This window comes from Natator depressus, chromosome 1 (genome assembly GCF_965152275.1).
Source record: "Natator depressus isolate rNatDep1 chromosome 1, rNatDep2.hap1, whole genome shotgun sequence".
NCBI lineage: Eukaryota > Metazoa > Chordata > Testudines > Cheloniidae > Natator > Natator depressus.
In genome coordinates, this window is record NC_134234.1 from 319737885 (window position 1) to 319757870 (window position 19986).

General features: G+C 52.4%; 1 protein-coding gene across 1 annotated transcript in view; it reads left to right on the forward strand.

Moving 5' to 3' along the window:
• The first annotated feature begins 5782 nt into the window (after positions 1–5782).
• Positions 5783–19986, forward strand: part of LAMB4 (laminin subunit beta 4) — an 81962-nt gene continuing 67758 nt past the window's right edge. The window contains exons 1-2 of the mRNA XM_074942453.1: positions 5783–5816; positions 7351–7508. Coding sequence (XP_074798554.1) covers positions 5783–5816; positions 7351–7508 — 192 coding nt within the window. The remainder of the gene's footprint in view (positions 5817–7350; positions 7509–19986) is intronic.

Sequence of the window (19986 nt, forward strand, 5' to 3'; positions counted from 1 at the left end):
TGCACTCCGGGGATCGTGTCACAGGAGACACCCTGAATCAGTATCCACTTTTGAAAATGTGGCTGTGACTTGTCCAGAGCTACGCAGGAAATCTGTGGTAGTGCTAGGTACATGGCCAGATTTCTTAGCTATACTTGTACCACCAGCCTCTTATTTTCAGTGTGTGGTTCTACATCGTCTCCTCAGACACAAAGGATCGATTCTTTAAGTCAACGTGCACATCTGTTGGAAGTCAACTCTACTCTGGTTTGAATTGTCCCTACCCAAATTAGGGTATTCACATGCTACTAACCTTTTGTTGTAAATTAGATATAAATACTGTATGTTGGTTCTCAGCTACAAAGTGGAACACAGAATCAAAGACACACAAGCCAGCATTTTGTGAATCGTTGACTAATTCTTGAACTAAAGTAATGCTATTTTCTGCTCTAAATATACCGATCGCTGTTTCTATTTACTGCATATATTTGCTAACGCCAAAAACTCAGGCTGAATGAATTCATAAATCACCTCTTTGGTAGGTTTTAGACTGGTTCTCCTTTTCTTCTACGCCCAGATGCCTGAGGGTAAGCACTTTCCTTTCTTAGCTGAAACTCACTGGTATGTCTTGTCTTGCTGTCTTCATTTTGTTCCATTCATTTCTAGAAACGCTTCATCTTCCCAGGTCCAGGTAAGACCTATTTTAACATTTAACTTTCCTGCTATGCATTTGAGCTACAGCATGTCATTTTTGCTGATTGTCTTTTCACATGTTAAACCAATGCAACAGCAAAGGTAGGCTTCAGTGAATATTGTTAGTGCAGCACTTTGTAATATTAGTAATTCAGATACTGTAGTAGTGATGGGGCCATACAGGTACCTAGATAGATAGGTTACTATTGACATGTATCTTACTAACAGGCCAAGTGCTGTTCAGAGGCAGTACTTAAAATTGTACTTAGGTCCAGTGATGAGCTGCCAAAATCTTAACAACCAGTTCCCTATCAAAAGTTCTGATTTAAGGGATGTGCCCCAGTATATATTTTTGGTACCGACAGGGTTACCATATGTCCGTATTTTCCCGGGAGGAATTTTTAAATTTTTAAATTTTAAAAATTCCTCCCGGACGGCGATTTAAGAACCAAAAAGCCTGACCTGTCTGGGAAAATACGTGTGTGTGTTAACCCTACCTAAAGTTCTTTTTTAAAAAGATGGTCCTGAACTAGAAATAAGCTCTGTTTCACATGTGGGTCCCCGCCACTCCCTGGGGGTGTGCTAGGGTGACCAGATGTCCCGATTTTATAGGGACAGTCCCGATTTTGGGGTCTTTTTCTTATATAGGCTCCTATTACCCCCCACCCCCTGTCCTGATTTTTCACACTTGTTGTCTGGTCACCCTAGGGTGTGCACATGTGTGGGTCCCAGCTGCACCCTGCCCCCCCCCATTGAAGCAGGTGTGCAGGGTTACTGCCCTGGGAACTGCAGGGCACCAGTGGATGTGGGCCAGCTGCAGACAGGGGCGTGGGGCAGGGCTAGCTGGAGGCAGGGGGTGCTGGGTTGGCTGCAGGCAGGGCAGGGGGTGCAGAGCTGGCTGGAGACAGGAGGGTGCTGGTTGGCTGGAGGCAAGGGGGTGCGGGGCTGGCTATGGGCAGGGCAGGGGGTGCGGAGCTGGCTGGAGACAGGAGAGTGTGGGGTTGGCTGGAGGCAAGGGGGTGCGGGGCTGGCTACGGGCAAGGCGGGGGTGCGGCAGGGGCTGGCTGTGGGCAGGGCACGGGGTACGGGGGTGGCTGGAGGCAGGGCAGGGGGTGTGGCAGAGGCTGGCTGCAGGCAGAGGATGCAGGGGTGGCTGGAGGCAGGGCAGGGATGCAGGGGCTGGCTGTGGGCAGGGGCTGCAGGGGCTGGCTGGAGGCAGGGGCTGGCTGCAGGCAGGGGATTCAGGGGGGCTGGAGGCAGGTCAGGGGGTGCAGGGGCTGGCTGGAGGCAGGGGCTGGCTGGAGGCAGGGGGTGTGGGGGGGCTGGAGGCAGGAGCTGGCTGTGGGCAGGGGGTGCGGGGGTGGCTGGAGGCAGGGCAGGGGGTGCAGGGGCTAGCTGTGGGCAGGGGGGTGCGGGGGGGCTGGAGGCAGGGGCTGGCTGCTGGCAGGGGGTACGGCAGGGGCTGGTGCAGGCAGGGGGTGCGGGGATGGCTGGAGACAGGGGCTAGCTGCGGGCAGGGGGTGCGGAGTTGGCTGGAGGCAGGGGCTGGCTGCGGGCAGGGGGTGCGGGGGGCTGGAGGCAGGGCTGGCTGCAGGCAGGGGGTGCGGGGGTGGCTGAAGGCAGGGCAGGGGGTGCAGGGGCTGGCTGCGGGCAGGGGTGCAGGGGGTGGCTGGAGGGAGGGGCTGGCTGCAGGCAGGGGGTGGGGGTGGCTGGAGACAGGGGCTGGCTGCAGGCAGGGGGTGTGGCAGGGGCTGGTGCAGGCAGGGGGTGCGGCAGGGGGTGGCTGGAGACTGGGGCTGGCTGCGGGCAGGGGGTGCGGGGGGGCTGGAGACAGGGGCTGGCTGTGGGCAGGGGGTGTGGCAGGGGCTGGTGCAGGCAGGGGGTGGGGGGGCTGGAGACAGGGGCTGGCTGTGGGCAGGGGGTTTGGCAGGGGCTGGTGCAGGCAGGGGGTGCGGGGGTGGCTGGAGACAGGGGCTGGCTGCGGGCAGGGGGTGGGGGGGCTGGAGACAGGGGCTGGCTGTGGGCAGGTGGTGTGGCAGGGGCTGGTGCAGGCAGGGGGTGCGGGGGGGCTGGAGACAGGGGCTGGCTGCGGGCAGGGGGTGCGGCAGGGGCTGGTGCAGGCAGGGGGTGGGGGGGCTGGAGACAGGGGCTGGCTGCGGGCAGGGGGTGTGGCAGGGGCTGGTGCAGGCAGGGGGTGGGGGGGCTGGAGACAGGGGCTGGCTGCGGGCAGGGGGTGTGGCAGGGGCTGGTGCAGGCAGGGGGTGCGAGGGTGGCTGGAGACAGGGGCTGGTGCAGGCAGGGGGTGGGGGGGCTGGAGACAGGGGCTGGCTGCGGGCAGGGGGTGTGGCAGGGGCTGGTGCAGGCAGGGGGTGCGGGGGGGCTGGAGAAAGGGGCTGGCTGCGGGCAGGGGGTGTGGCAGGGGCTGGTGCAGGCAGGGGGTGCGGGGGGCTGGTGCAGGCAGGGGCTGGCTGCAGGCAGGGTGGTGGGTGCTCACGGGGAGAGCAGCTCAGAGCAGCCGGAGCAGCAGGACGCAGCCCAGGCCCAGCAGAGCAGCCGGGGACCCACCAGGCAGCAGCGGGAGCCCCAGGGCCAGGGGAGCAGCAGCAGCACCTGGGCTCCTGCACAGGGCCAGGCAGCAGCCCACATGGCTCCCGCAGCGCAGCGCCCCCGGCGGCCGGAGGAGGAATTACATCCTTTCCTGGCCGGAGCCCATCAAAGCCTCAGCGCCCCCTGCAGGGAAGCAGGTTAACAACCGGTTCTAAAACTGCTTCAAAATTTAACAACCGGTTCACGCGAACCGCTGCGAACCAGCTCCAGCTCACCACTGCTTAGGTCTGTCTGTTATTTTCATACAGTATCAAATTTTGAAGTTCAGCTCAACAGGAAAATGTTTGCTGAATTATGCCATAGGAAATTGGGTCTGCTGGAAATTCCCTTTACAGTAACTTCTCACTTAAAGTCATCCCGGTTAACGTTGTTTCATTGTTACGTTGCTGACCAGTTAGGGAACATGCTCGTTTAAAGTTGTGCAATGTGCCCTTCTAATGTCGTTTGGCAACCGCCTGTTTTGTCCACTGCTTGCAGGAAGAGCAGCCTTTTGCAGCTAGCTGGTGGGGCCTGGAACCAGGATGGACCGGCAGCCCCCCTATCAGCTCCCCACTCCCCTAAGTTCCCTGTGCAGCAGCTGCCCAGCAGGGTATCAATTGCCGGCAGTTCAGCTGTCCCTCCCCCCACTGCCATGTGCTGCTCCTGCCCTCTGCCTTAGAGCTGCTCTTCAGAGCCTCCTGCTTGCTGTGCGGGGGGTGTGGGGGGAGAAGAGTGAGGCTAATGTCAGGGTATCCCCCTTCCCCTTGCTCCTGCACCCCGCTTACCCCATCTTCCATAGAGCAGGGGGGATACACGACAGGGCTCAGGAAGGAGGTAGCTTCTTGGCAGCAGCTGCTGTCTCAGCATGCTGATTAACTTAAAAAGGCAGTGTACTTAGAGTGGGGTCAGCGTACTTAAAGGAGCAACATGCATCTCTCTCTCACACACATGGTGTGTGTCTCTGTCTCTCTGCCATGCTGTCTCCCCTCCCTCCATTTGTGCTGCCTTGTAGAGTGTGAGGCTACATTACCAACTATGAGTTAACCCTTGAGGGCTCAGCCAATTGCTAGTTCATCATTTAGCAGTAAGGCATTCCCTGGGAAATATCCCACCCTCTGACTCCACCACCTCAACCAAGCTTCACAATCATCATCGCTGTGTACCAGTATTAAATTGTTTGTTTAAAACTTATACTCTGTGTGTGTGTATATATATATAGTCTTTTGTCTTTTGTCTGGTGAAAAAAATTTCCCTGGAACCTAACCCCCCCATTTACATTTATTCTTATGGGGAAATTGGATTCGCTTAACATCGTTTCACTTAAAGTCGCATTTTTCAGGAACATAACTACAATGTTAAGCGAGGAGTTACTGTACAACTAGATAGCAAAAGGCACAACTGCACAAAGGTTACTCAGCTTCTCATACATAGTTCTTCAAGATCCTTCAAAGCTGCTGTATGCTAGGGGGAACTGAAATAATGAGATACCAGCATAGAGCACAGAAGGCTGGTTGTCCTTTTATAATTTTTTCCCAACTATTATAGCTAAAATAGCTGTGTAATTATGGAGATTGCAAAATATGCTAACATAGGACCCAATTCTGCAAATAAGTAAATGACTTTACTCATATGACTAGTTCCATTGAAATGCTTGAAATACCGCTACCCTGGTATCCTGTGGAATTTCATCTTAGCTCACTCCACATGGCAAGGGCTGTGTGGGAATTAGGATCAGGGATGGAATTGGAAAGCTGCTATTCTCTGCTACTCCACAGAAGTTAATGCTACAAGCAGTATCAACAAGTCCCCTGTGTCTGCTTGCCCCTCTTGAAAGGGAGTGGGTTATAATGTACACCGGGGACAGCATGGCTTCATTTGAGGTGGCAGGCAAGCAGGCACAGAGACTGCCATCTGCTTTTCCAAGACCCTTGGGGTTTATAGGTCTCACTTCTTCCCACTCTGATTGCTAATCCTTCCCTTGGTAGGAAGGATGCAGAGAAAATCCCACAAGGAAAAACTTTGTCTTCCGATGATTCCCCTTCCACAGGTCTTTCTGCAGGGCACAAGCACCTGGTCCAGAGCTACTAGCTATTTTCCTCATTGCAAATGCTTAATGACTCACTCATAATATTGTTTCTGCTATGCATATGGGCATGAGACAATTATCATGCCTCAGTTGATCTGCTTAGGGTTAAATGGGTTATATTTAAATGATAAGATGGGACTTCTGCTTATAGCACTTTATTTTTATTTTTAAGTGTCAACAACCTTTTGAAATCTTATCAAAAGCAATTCTGAGATGTTCTTTTGCTTTGATGTAGCTGTTAGTCACTAGCAGGAAATCAAAGCCTGCATTTTCTTTTCATCTGCTTGTATTTTTATTTCAGTGGTATCAGTTAATGTAAGACAGCTCTGAGCATAATATACACATGAGGAGAGGTTTGATGAGGCAAACTGTTAAATGTCATAACAGGTTTCTTTTCCTCCTGCAGGTATCCAATTCGTTTGGTTGTCACATAAAAGAATGTGGCTTGAGCTGATCATTCTTTTAAAGTTTGGTAGGTGCAAATACTTTACACATGTCCAGGCTAAACCTTTTTGGTTAATATTGTGTAATTTACATATTTTCCCAGCCTTTCATTACATTGCTTCATCTTTCCTCTAGTGATACACAAAGTGTTTTCAATGGTTATTAAATTCTACTGAAATATAGTCCTGGTAAGACACAGGTGCAACAGTCCAATGACTCCTCTTTCCAGCACCTGCATTCCAAAGACCTGATTCAAAGTTCATTAAAGTCAAAGGAAACCCTCCCATTGTATTCAATAGGCTTTGGGTCAGGCCCTAAAACAGGTAACCCATGCCTGCCAACAGTTGATAAATGTGAATCTGGGAAGCAAAGTAGGACAAACCAAACTCCTATTACTTGACTATGGAAAATGCTTGTAAGTAAACTGCCTGTCTGAAGTATATCCTAAGCCATAAATTGAAGTTTGACAGTTCAGCACTCCCTACAAACACTCTTAATTGATGCTAGTCTGCTATTTCTAACACTGCATTAATAATCTCTCTAGTTTCCCTTAGAATCCTAAAACACAATTTTTATCAGAAGTTGAGCCAAGCAGAGTTAAACAATGATGCCTCCAAGGCTCCCATTCCTGTTCAATGTTTCAGGACAGAACTTGCCTAAAAGGGTAAAACCCTGCAAGGAAAATCTTAACTTACTGGGAGGAAAATATTGAAAGTCATGTCAGGCAATGCAAGCCATAAAGCTTTGTGATTATCTGATTCCTAATTATTTTCTGTTCCTAAACTTCCATCTTATCCTGGAAAATGTGGGGTATGGAGACCAAAGCTAGGGGTTCAATTCAAGTCATCTGACAAGCTGAGGAATCACTGACTTGGATTCCAATCTCAGTTACGCTGGTATAAATCTGGAGCATTTCAATTGAAATCAGCAGAGTTACTCCAGATTCATATTAATGTAAATGAGGTCAGACTCTGGCCCTGTGCATGGGGTCACCTGTGATGTTATCAGTAATACCTCATCAATGCTTGCTATATCTACATATGAAGCACAAAGCATAACAAATTATTAGTGCCTGGCAGTTTCACATATTTATTGCACGATGTAATATTGATCAAAATTTTAGCACTGATGTGCAATATGCTAGTTACCAATTTATTTATAATTATCTGCAGCAGATGGGTTCAGACTGGAAATAAGGCACACATTTTTAACAGGGAGGGGAATTAACCATTGGAACAACCTACCAAGGGTTGTGGTAGATTCTCCATCATTGGCAATGTTTAAAAGACATGGTCTACTTCAAACAGGAATTAGTTTGGGGAAGTTCCTATGGCCTGTGTTATACAGGAGGTCAGACAAATGGTCCATTCTGGTCTTGGAATCTCTGAACCTATGAATTAGAGAAGCTCCTTTGAATCCTAACAAGCACTTTAACAAAGGACAAAAGGAAAGTGTAGACAAAGGACAATTCAGGTGATGTTGCAGTGTAGCTGCTTTTCTCTGGAGCATATAGCTGAGTATGTCACAACACCATTACAGCTGTATTTGTCTTTTGTGTTCAGTGCTGTTTAGTCTCCTGCATGCAGAGGATGAATGTAATAGTGGCTCCTGTCATCCAACCATTGGAGATCTTCTGGTGGGTCGCAGTGAGCAACTAACAGCCTCATCAGTTTGTGGACTGACTGGCCCTCAGAAATACTGCATTATAGGCTACCTCGAGGTTGGTTTATTCTTATTCATAAAATAACTACACAATACATAATAATAAGATGCTACATAATAATAAGACGCTTCTAGATATGTTTAAATAATTGTCAGATGACAAGAATACACCTGGTGAAATTATATATTCCATTAGGGCAGGAAGATAGCTTGGTAGTAGCCTTCAAGGTGATGTTTAATTTCTCAACAGAAATGGCAATGCATCAGTGAGACATAAGAACAGCCATATTGGATCAGACCAATGGTCCTCTAACCCAGTATCCTGTCTTCCGACAGTGGCCAATACCAGGTGCTCATGTTGTAGGAGCAGCAGTGATTTGTATGCTCTGTATGACTATGCTCTGTATAACCTTTAGGTTCAAAAGGTCTGTTACACCTCTTCCCCCCCTCCCCTTTTGTCTCCTCTCCCTTTTTGAATACCTGTGAAGTGGCTTTCCCCCTCCCCGCTCCTTCCTGGAATGCTTGTGGGATGAATGGGCTGCTTGAGCACCTGGAAGATCAGAAGAGCTTGCAGGTAGACAAGGTGGCTGGGACTCTGATTAGGCAGTGATCAAATGCCCAATGCATGGACACTACCCAAGGTGGAGTGTAACCAACCAGATGTGGCCAAGTCATTTCAAGTCACAGGCCATGAGGAGCAGGTCCTTAAAAGGGGAAGGGACCATGTGCTCAGGAGTGCACTCATAAGATTGTACCTCCTGTGAGGGCCCTTCACCCGGACTGCCTGGCCAGTGGTTTGCCACATTGCATTCCATCGTGCCTCGGGAAGACTTACCTTCATCGCACCATCCATCGCTGCACTGTGGGACACTTACCTTGAAGGATCCTGACACCTCCAGTGCTGTGCCTGTTCTGGGTGCGTGAGTATGCAAGTGTGAGTGTGACACCCCCCCCCCACACACACACACTTCTTCTGAGCTTAGCTATCAGTATAATAAACGTGCTGCTTTCTGCCAAACTCTGGTGGGTCATTAGTCCTCCCTAAGCTTACTAGCTGGCCTGATTTCAGGTAACACTTCAGAGGGAATGAACAGAACAGGCAATCAGCAAGTGATCTATCCTCTGTTGTCCACTCCCAGCCTCTGGCAGTAGGAGGCTAGGGATACCCAGAGCATAGAGTTCATCCCTGACCATCTCGGCCAATAGCCATTGATGGACCTATCCTCCATGAACTCATCTAGTTCTTTTTTTAACCCCGTTACAGTTTTGGCCTTCACAACATCCCCTGGCAACAAGTTCCACAGGTTGACTGTTCAAGGAAGTAGTGTGATGAAGTACTTCCTTTTGTTTGTTTTTAAACCTGCTGCCTATTAATTTCATTGGGTGACCCCTGGTTCTTGTGTTATGTGAAGGGGTAAATAACACTTCCTTGCTCACTTTCTCCCCACCATTCATGATTTTATAAACCTCTATCATATCACCCATTCGTCATCTTTTTTCAAGCTGAAAAGTCCCAGTCTTTTTAATCTTCCATACCCTTAAATCATTTTTTTCCCTTCTCTGTACCTTTTCCAATTCTAGAATATCTTTTTTGAGATGTGGCAACCAGAACTGCATGCAGTATTCAAGGTGTGGGTGTACCATGGTTTTATATAGTGGCATGATGATATTTTCTGTCATCTTATCTATCCCTTTCTTAATGATTCCCAACATTCTGTTAGCTTTTTGGACTGCTGTTGCACATTGAGCAGATGTTTTCAGAGAACTAGCCACAATGACTCCCAAGATCTTTTTTGAGTTTTAACAACTAATGTAGACTGCATCATTTTGTATGTATAGTTGGGATTATGTTTTCCAATATGCATTACTTTGCATTTATCAAAATTGAATTTCATCTACCATTTTGTTACCCAGTCACCCAGTTTTGTGAGATCTCTTCGCAGTCTGCCAGGAACTTAATTATCTTGAGTAGTTTTATATCATCTGCAAATTTTGCCACCTCACTGTTCACCTATTTTTTTTCCAGATCATTTATGAATATGTTGAACAGTACTAGTCCTAGTACAGATTCCTGGGGGACACCACTGTTCACTTCCTTCCATTCTGAAAACTGACCATTTATTCCTACCCTTTGTGTCCTGTCTTTTTTTAACCAGTTACTGATCCGTGAGAGGACGGTCCCTCTTATCCCATGACTGCTCAATGTATTCACAAGTGAATACATGAATCTCCAGTGACACTTTGCTGCTGCTGTCCTCAAGTAGTTTTCCTGTAAAATGCCTCATAAAGGCAAACATACACCGTATATGTCAGTCTGATGGGCATTCATGCATGTGAAGAATGTAGTTTTGTAAGGCTACGTCTACACTTCAAGCTGGAGGTGTGAAATCCAATTCAAAGAGACATGCCCTCACTAGCTCTGATTGAGTCAGCAGACTAAAAATAGGGTAGCCGTGTTGTTGTGATGGGCTAGCCACCCAAGTACATACCTATCCGAGAAGCATATATTTGAGGTGGCTAACTCTTCCCATGGCTCATGCCACCACAGCTATGCTCTACCTTTAATGAGCTAGTTTCATAAATATAAAGGGAAGGGTAAATACCTTTAAATCCCTCCAGGCCAGAGGAAAAACCCTTTCACCTGTAAAGGGTTAAAAAGCTAAGACAACCTCGCTGGCACCTGACCACAATGACCAATGAGGAGACAAGATACTTTCAAAGCTGGAGGGGGGGAAACAAAGGGTCCTCTCTGTCTGTGTGTTGCTTTTGCCAGGACCAGAGCAAGAATGCAGGTCAGAACTCCTGTAAAAAGTCAGTAAGCCATCTAGTTAGATATGCGTTAGATTCTGTTTTGTTTAAATGGCTGATAAAATAAGCTGTGCTGAATGGAATGTATATTCCTGTTTTTGTGTCTTTTTGTAACTTAAGGTTTAGCCTAGAGGGATTCTCTATGTTTTGAATCTGATTCCCCAGTAAGGTATTTACCATCCTGATTTTACAGAGGTGGTTCTTTTACTTTTTCAATTAAAATTCTTTTTTTAAGAACATGATTGCTTTTTCATTGTTCTTAAGATCCAAGGGTTTGGGTTTGTGTTCACCTATGCAAATTGGTGAGGATTTTTATCAAGCCTTCCCCAGGAAAGGGGGTGTAGGGCTTGGGGGGATTGGGGGCGGGGGAGGCATTTCCAAGTAGGCTCTTTCCCTGTTATATTTGTTAAACGCTTGGTGGTGGCAGCAATAAAGTCCAGGGACAAAAGGTAAAATAGTTTGTACCTTGGGGAAGTTTTAACCTAAGCTGGTAAAAATAAGCTTAGGGGGTTTCATGTACCCTGGAGTTCAGAGTGGGGAAGGAACCTTGACAGCTAGTCTGGGTATGTCTTCTCGAGCTGGGAATTACACCTCCAGCCCAAAGTGTAGACATACCCCCAGTGGCAAGATTTTGTTTCTTGTGTACTGCACCTGTAAGTCTTTTGGGTGCCTAAATGCCTTTCAGGATCTAATCCTAATGCCCACTGACTTCAATGGAGTTAAGCACCTAAATACCTTCGGGGTTCAGGGCCTAAGAGTCTGCTGGATGCAGTTGCCATTTTGTGTTCAGTTTAGATGTAGTGTGTTGCAGAGAAGACACATACAAAATGTGCTCTCTTATGTTGTTTTGTTGTGTAATTTAAAATAAAAAGTAATTAATTGAGCAATCATTATTTGTGTATGAAAAACATAACAGTGTGTGTATGCTCTTTGACTGTGCAGGGAGGTTGGGCTGATCTCCCTGACAGTTTTGTGAACATAAGAGAGGAATAGGAGCCAGCATGAGCAAACACAGCATTCCCCTGAAAAAGCTGCTAAAACTGTCAGTTCTGACATTGAGATACATTTATTTGGGTTGTTGTAATTCAGTGAGTTGCAATGAATTCAAAGCTGTTTGCACTAGAGGACCATACACTCATTACCTTGACAGATGCATCTTGTCCTCTTCCACATGGCTGCAGTGGGCCTCGCCTGCACTAAAATCAGTCTGGCTTTGCCATATAAGGGGCCGGATGCATAGAAACGTGCAGAGGGAGTCTGCACCCTCTGGATGCCATGGAGCCCAGCTCTGAAGGGACCCACATATCTGTGCAGCCGAGCTTAGGTGACAGGGAAGTGACGGATAGCACTATGCGGATCCAACAGTCATTGCCTCTTATCAAACTTCCTACTGATATAAATGGGAGTTTCCCTGAGCAAGGATTGCAGGACATGGTCCCATGAAGTTAATGAATCATCATGAGAAAATATTTTTCACTAAATACCAGATGTGAACTGCAGAGGAAGTTAATGAGACATTGCTCATTTTAGAGGTAATTTTAAAATGACTATTTATCACCTTCTGGTCAAGGGCTGTGACATGTTTAAAGTATAATATACTGCAGAAGTAAGAGAGTCGGATGGTACATATCAAGCTAGTGTGGGTCAACTTATTCATTGTAAATCAGTGATCTGATCAATTTAACCACTTTTTCCATTCTCAAATAGTTTGTGAATCAGTCCTATTTTCTGTGAATCCCTTCACTTTTTGTAATTATCCACCAAATAGTTTGAATGAACAATTCTCAGGCAACATGGTTATTCATGAGCTATTCCCTATAACTGTTTACTCTGTTGTCTTTTTGTGTGGCCTCAGATGCACATGTTGTTTCTGATCCCTGACTGGTTGACTGCAACTTTTTAACCAGGAGATTGAAGAATGAGAAATAATGAATAGTAAATAATCTTGTTTCTTCATGCCTACCTTTGATATCATGTGAATATGGTATTGTTAAGATGAACAGCCATCCTTGAGACATTAGTACAATGATTTGTGTGATTTGACACTGGTTAAGTGTCATGTCCTCTCTAGTTATTATTTTGCATAGAAGATAAGAGCCTACTACTGCTATCACCTAATGGGATTATTCCTTCAGATCAAAGAGTGGAGGCCTGTGCTTTGGGGGCTTGACTCTTGTGACAGGGTCAGGCCAGATGGCTATAGGAGAGTAATTTTTTTTTTTTTTGAAGCAAAAGATATTTTTATTTGCATAACACACTTACAAAGTAAAAACAGCAGCATATGCAATGTGTAACACAGCAACCAATCACAATTGTTTTCTCATTAGCTTCAGGGGAGGGAAGTGTTCAAGCTTGCCTGGGCCCAGAGTGGGGGGCTTCCTCAACTCTCGTGGTCTTCCACCCTTCCGAGTTACCTGGTGGCCCCGAGCGAGGGGGCTTCATCGACTCTCGTGGTCTTCCACCCCCTCGAGTTACTGGGCGCCACGCCCGAGTGTCACCAACAATTCCCTCCTCTGAAAGCACCCGACAAGAGGGGCAGGCTGTGGGGTGGACAATCCGGGGGGGGGGGCATGCGCACCCATGTGTGAAAGGACCCCTCTAGGGTGGTGGTGTCCGCAGCAGCAATGGCTGGGGCTGGGGTCCCTTACTCTCTCCCCCAATCAAAGGGTCAGACAAAGGGACCCGGATGGGGACACCAAGCAGAGAACCTCGGACAGTGTCCACCGCTCCTCAAAAGCATCAAGGGAGTCGGTGGAGGCCGCCCAGAGGAACTCCGCCCAGATACGTGAACGGACCGAGGATCAGAAAACAGCTCCACAGTCACAGAAAACTCCATCGGCTAACCTCCTCTCTCTGGTTTTATAGATGGCCATTTTAGCCAGGGCCAGGAGGAGGTTAACTAGGAGATCCTGAGACTTTGTGAGGCCACGGATGGGGAGTGCATAAATAAAAAGGTGAGGGGAAAAATGCAACCAAAAACATAATAGGAGATTTGTGAGGAGCTGGAACAGGGGCTGCAGCCTGGCGCACTCCAAATATATGTGCACCAGGGTTTCCCTCACACCACAAAAGGGACAAGTATCTAGGATGGGGATGAACCACGCCAAGTACATGACCATGCTCACAGCTCCGTGAAGGAGCCACCAACTGATGTCCCCAACGGGCCTCGGAACCAAGGTGGAATATAGGCTGGCCCACCGGGGCTGCTCACCCTCCAAAGGTGGCAGAAGGTCTCGCCACTTTGTGTCGGGGCATGACACTAGGGTGAGGGTGTGAAGGGTGTGGAGCGCGAGCGTGTATAGATGTTTCCTTGGCTCGGTTTAGAAGTGTACCGGCTGCAGTTCATGCAGCTGGCTTGCAGTGAAGGGGTGGGGGGGTCGATTGGATCTGCGGGGCAGGGGTCCAATTAAAAAGTCCGGAGGGCCTGGGGTACAGGGTGGGCGGGGCGTGCCCTTGAGCAGGACCTGGTCAAGGTAAGCTCGAGCAGCGGGTGGCAAAGCGGCCTTCACCTCCTGAAGTACGCGCCGGGGGGGTACGAGGTCTGCAGAGCCCTATGCGCCGGGCGAGCGTCAGAGGATCCAGCCAGTCTCCCCGGTCGTAGTCCAAGAGGTCTCCGACTCTCATGACTTCTGCCAGGATCAAGCTCTGGCGCACCGAGCGGGACTCCGCCACCTGCACACGGAGCTGGGGGTTGTGTAGCAGGGGCTCTGCGAGGAGATCTACTCCCTCGATGGCCGCCATGGACTTGGTCGTTAAAAACAGTTTCCAAGTCCGGAGGAGGTCCTGGTAGAAGACCGGCAGCCCGGAGAGGTCTCGTGGAAGACCTCCCGGACGGAGATAAAAGAGCTACCGGTCATATCAGAGCCCTCAGATGCGGGGCAGGATGGCGTGCGCCAGTGTGCTCCACGCCAAACTGCCTGCAACATAGAGGAGCCTCTGTAGGGCCTGGAAGCGGAAGACACGGACCTGAGTGTGAAGACACTTCAGGCCCTGTCCTCCTTGCCTCAGAGGTAGATGAAGAACCCCTACAGGGGCCCAGTGTGTTCTTGACCAAAAGAACCCCAGAATCGATGTCCGGAGGTTGGTCAGGAAACCCAGGGCTGGGACCAGGGTGTTGAGCCGGTACCAGAGCATGGACAGGACTAGTTGATTAAGCACCAGCGCTCTCCCTCGGAGGGAGAGACATTGGAGTAGTCCCGTCCATTTCTGGAGCCGCTCTATCACCCCGCCCTCTAAATTTTCCCAGTTCTCTGGTGGAGAGGGATGCATGGCAGAAAGGTAAACACCGAGGTAGAGCAGCGGACCCGCGCTCCACCAGATGGTCTGAAGCGCTTGTGGGAGGGAGCTCGCCTGCCACCAGTCTCCTACCACCAAGCCAGAGCTCTTGACCCAGTTGACCCGGGCGGAGGAGGCTGCCGAATAGATGGCCTGACAAGCCTCCACCCGCGCCAAGTCGCCGGGGTCCTGGATCACGAGGAGCACGTCATTGGCGTACGCCAACAGGACCAGCCACAGCTCCGGCTCCCACAGTACCAACCCTGTCAACCTCCTGCAGAGGAGACAGAGGAAGGGCTTGATCGCCAGAGTGTACAGCTGGCCCAAGAGGGGGCACCCCTGCCGTACTCCTCGCCCGAAGCTGACCGGTTCGGTCAGGGTCCAGTTGAGCTTAACCAGACACTCTGCGGAGGCATACAGCACCCGGAGAAAACCCACAAACTGGGGTCCAAAGCCAAACTCCTGCAGAGTGCTCAGGAGGTACCCGTGGTCCACCCTATCGAACGCCTTCTCCTGATCTAGGGACAGGAGGGCAAACAACAGACCGTCTCTACGCCCGAGTTCCAAAAGGTCCTGAACCAGAAATAGGTTATCAAAGATGCTGCGGTCCAGGACGGTGTAGGTCTGGTCTGGGTGGATCACGTCCGCCAGCACAGACCCTAACCGCAGTGAGATTGCTTTTGCTACGATTTTGTAGTCCATGCTGAGGAGTGAGACGGGACGCCAATTTCGTAAATCGCAGAGGTCCCCCTTCTTCGGCAATAAGGCGAGCACAGCTCGCCTGCACGAGAGAGGGAGGACCCTGCTCTGCAGAGACTCGGCCCAGACGGTGACTAGATCTGGGCCGAAGACGTCCCAAAACACGCGGTAGAACTCCACAGTCAGCCCGTCCATGCCTGGAGACTTATTGGTGGGCATATGACGGAGGGCTTCCGAGAACTCGGCCAGAGTGAGAGGCAACTCTAGCTGGTCTCGGTCGCTTGCGCTGACCGTAGGGAGCTCTGCAAGCGCTAGGGTCGGTCGGATCTGGGGAGAAAAGACTTATGTAGAAGGCTCGGGCCCTCCCGCACATCTCTGCCGGTTCCGTGAGGGGGGTGCTGTCTTCTGCCAGGAGGCAGATGACGTGTTTCTTGGCCCCCCTCATTTTCTCCAGGGCATAGAAGAAGCAGGAGCCGCGATCCATCTGCCGGAGGAGGTGGATGTGGGATCGAACAAAGGCGCCCCGGGCCTGATGGTCCTCGAGGGCCCAGAGTTCCTCCCGCTTCTCCCGGCATGCTCCGCAGAGGAGCGGGTCTTCGGGGCTGGCGTCCAGACGCTTCTCCAGCTCTAAGACCTCCCATTCCAACTGCTCTATCACCGCATTTCTCTGTCGGCTGGTGCCCCGGGTGTAATCGCGGCAGAAAAGCCAGGCGCGCACCTTCCCCAGGTCCCACCATTGCCGCGCCGAGGGAAAAGCACGCTGCTGCCCTCACCGGGCCAGCCAGAATTCCCAGAAGGACATCACAATGTCCTCATCCTCCAACAGGCTGTTGTTAAAATGCCAATAGGCCGGCCCTGGCCTCTCCGCACAGAGGGAGGCTGTCACGGTGGCTAGGTGATGGTCAGAAAATGGGGCCAGCCAAATGCTGGAGGAATGGGCTCGTGAGAGATGGAAGCATGATAGATAAATGCGGTCCAACCGGGAGTGGCTCGACCGATGGGTTTCCACCCGGACAAAGGTGAACGTGGAAGTGTCATCCAGGTGGTGGTCATGCCAGATGTCCACTAGGGAGTGATGTTCAACTATCCCGGAGTGTGTCCGCGGCAGCTGGGCACTGCTCAGTCCCTGAGCGGTCTCGCTCCTCGAGGGTGGTATTAAAATCCCCTCCCAGGACCAGGCACTCGTGAGAATCTAAGGTGCCGAGGAAGGCGGACGCCTGCTGATAGAATTGCAGCCGCTCCGGGCCCGATGTCGGGGCATAGACGTTAACAAGGTTAACCAGGAGCCCCTCTATACGGACCTGGAGATGCAGCAGGCAACCCTGCATGGCCTCGGCAACCCCTAGCACCTCGGGCCGTAGGTCGGGAGAGAACAGGGTCGCCACTCCAGCCTGCCGAATTGTGGAATGGCTAAAGTAGACCCTGTCCCCCCACTCCAGCCACCAACTATCTTCGGCGGTCGGATCCGTATGGGTCTCCTGCAAGAAAATCACAGAGTACGCTCCCTCCTGAAGGAAGGAGAGCACCTGGGACCTGCGGAGAGCCATCCTACAACCCCGGGTGTTCAACGCTGCGATGGTGAGAGGTGTCATGGGGAAGGCTGGGGTGGGTCCTCACTGGCAGGGATGCTCGCATCCCCCAGCGGGCCGCGCAACAGTCCTTGACCCATCCCATAGGTGAGTAATTGGTCACGGAAGACGCGGACCTGCCAGTAGGCCGCGGCATCCTGCTTCCCCGTCCCTTTACCTTCCCCCATGAGGGCCCTTGTGGCCCGGAGGATTTGAAAAAAATCCCCCCATCGCTGGAGAGCAAGCTGTTGCGGGAGCCATGGACATCCTCTAAAAACTTCCGCAGCTCTCCTCGCAGCTCATGGGGAGGTGGGGTTACGGTTTCCCAGTTGTTCTCCGGCGGGGCCCTTGGTGCAGCCCCGTGGTCCACTAAAACGGACAAGAAGGGTGCAGACCCTCGATGGGGTGCCTGATGGGCTGGAGCTTCTAGGCCCACCTCAAGCTCTGGGGCGATAGGGGGCAGTGGAGGGAAAATAGCAGCCCCTAATGGGTCGGGGCAGGAGAACGCAAAGGCCGCTCCCTGGGGGTCATCGGTTGGAAAAGGGAAGGAGACAGCCCCGGGGGCAGCGATAACATCGCAGGAGGTAGACTGGATAGGGGTAGGGGCAGGGGCGGGGCAGAGGCGTGGTTCTGGGTTTCGGGAGGCAAGCAGCTGGATGGTGGCGCCTCCCGATCAGGCTCAAGGGTTAAGGGGGTGGGGAGGGAGCTCTCAGTGACACTGGGCACGCTCTCTGTGGTGGATTTAGCGGCCACAGCATCAGGAGGTGGATTATCTTCTGTTGGGCCTCCGCCCAGGAAGGAAATCAATTGTTCCGCACCAACGGGGGGTGCCCCTGGCGGCTCGTGCCCCGGCCGCGTGGTGCCGGCTGTCACCTGGGCAGGCTCGGTGGTCGTCAGCGGGGTGCCATCAACGGCCGGGTCGATGGAGGAGTCCAGGGGCTCCTCAGAGGTGGGAGCAGAAACAGCAGTTAGGGGGAGGGAGCATGGGGAAAAGAGGGGTGGAGTGAGGTCGCCCAAATCGAGGTTTGCTGGCAAAAGGTCATCCTCCCCCTGCGTGACCGGGGTCAGATCTAGGGCCTTGATCTCCTCGAACATGGAGGAGAGGACACTTTCCGTCGCCCCGGGGTTCTCCCCGCTGGCACCCCCCACGACAGTTGCCTCAGGGTTCACAGGGGCTTCAGGTAGTGTCAGGACAGAAGGGGCTTCCTCGAGGGTCTCAGAGGGGAGGGTCTCCCGTGAAGGGGAAACACTACCTTCCAGTGCTACCACGTCTTTCCCGGCTGACACTGGTGGATGGGACGCACTCGTGGGCAAAGCGGAAGGTTCGGCATTGGTGCACCCCTTCCTGGTCTTCCGGGGGCCTCTGCCTCGGGTAGATGAGGCGGAGCTCGAGCCTTCCGCTTGCCTCGCTTCCCCTGGACTAGGGCCCAGCCCTCCATGGCATCATCTGGGGGCTGGTTAGCAGGGGTCGTATCAGGGGGTAAAGGCGATGGCGCAGGGGCTTGGTGGGGGGACGGTGGGGCGGCATAAGGGAGGGAGGATTCTCCCTGAGGCAGGCTCTCTCCCATGCCTGGTGGTAGCTCTGCCACACCCTCCTCCATAGGCCCCGCCAGATTGTCAGCAGCGTGGGCGGGGTTCTCCCTCTCGTCTGGGCATTGTAGGGGAGGTGCCCCTTGGGCCTGAGCGGGAGAAATGGTGGTCCAAAGAGGAGGGGGGGCGGGTTCGGGTATCGGGTGGCCAGGGGCGTCAGCAATGATGGGGCCAATGTCCTGCCGGGTCTCGGGGATCCCAGGTGCTCACCCTTGCTGGGCTAAGGGGCAGTCCCTCCGGACATGCCCTGACACCCGGCAGAGGTAGCACTGGGCTTCCCCCATGGAGAAATACACCCGGTAACGGGCCCCCTGGTGGGGGACTAGGAAGGACCCCTCGAGCGCCTCTCCATCACGCGCCGCCGATGGCAGTAGAAGCTGCACTTGCCGGCGGAAGGAAAAGATGTGACAGAGGGTGGGGTCCTTGCAGCCCAACGGGAGAGGGCTGATGACAGAAACAGGTTTCCCCAGGGTGGAAAGGGTGGGTAACAGGGCAGCATTGGGGAGAAAAGGAGGGACAGAGGTCAGGACCAGGCGGACGCCCAGGTCCTCCAGCAGCTCTAGGGGGACAAACACCATGCCCCACCGCCAGGCCCCTCTCCACCACCTCCTGGGCAGCAGTCTCCGATACTAAGAAGAAGACGAGCTTCCCATACATTTTGGAGGCCGCCACAATGGCCGAGGGCCCCACCACCCTTGCCAACGCCCACAAGTAGGTCTCCATGTGGGGCGAGGTGGGCACCAGGAGGCATCGGACACCGTGCTTCCTTGTCATGGTGGGGAAAGGGCCCCGGCAGCTGTTGATGGTGGCGGAGGCGATGGGCAGGAGAGATAACAAGGCGGCAGGCGGGGGGGCTGCCGCCGCCCGGGCATACATCCTGGGGGGTGAGGGAGGGACACCCGCAGAGCTGGTGGAGGGGGCAGCGGGGAGGGACGCCGTGGTCGGTGGCGGGGCTGCAGCAGTGGGGGTGGCCCCTGCCACGGAGGGCCTGGTGGCTTTAGCGGGGCCCTTCCCCTTCTTCTTGCCCTGGCCTTTCCCGCCGGCTGGGGGGGCTCCCCTAGAGTCTGGGGAGGCGGTGGGCATAGCAGCGGCGGAGGTCACCCCGGTGCCCTCCATTGCCAATGCCCCAGCGGGGACGGTGGCAGGTGGTTAACTGGAGTTGGGGTCAGGTAAAAAGGGACAGACTATGGGATGGGCAGTTCGGGGGGGGGCACATGAACCACCGTACGCTTGTCCAGAGAGTCCTGTTTGGTTGGCTGGTGCTTCTGGCCCACACGGTGGAATCAGGGCAAGCAGCTAAGTCCAGAGGCAGATGTTAAACAGCCAGCAATGACGATGGAGGGGGCAGTGATAAGGATAGTAGTGTGTGGGAGGGGGGAGACACAGATGGATCGGGGGGCAGCTCCGTGCCACATCCCCTGTGTCCCTAAAAACACAGCCACGACACAGTCAAGGCCTCCCCCCACACAAGAGCACAGTTCGAAAGTTACTCAGTCTTGGGCCCCCTCCACAGCGATTTGTAGATTCCCCGGGAGGTGTTCCTCCGGTAGACGGCTGTTTCCCTTCCTTGTCCGGGCTTTCTTTTTCGCAGCTCCA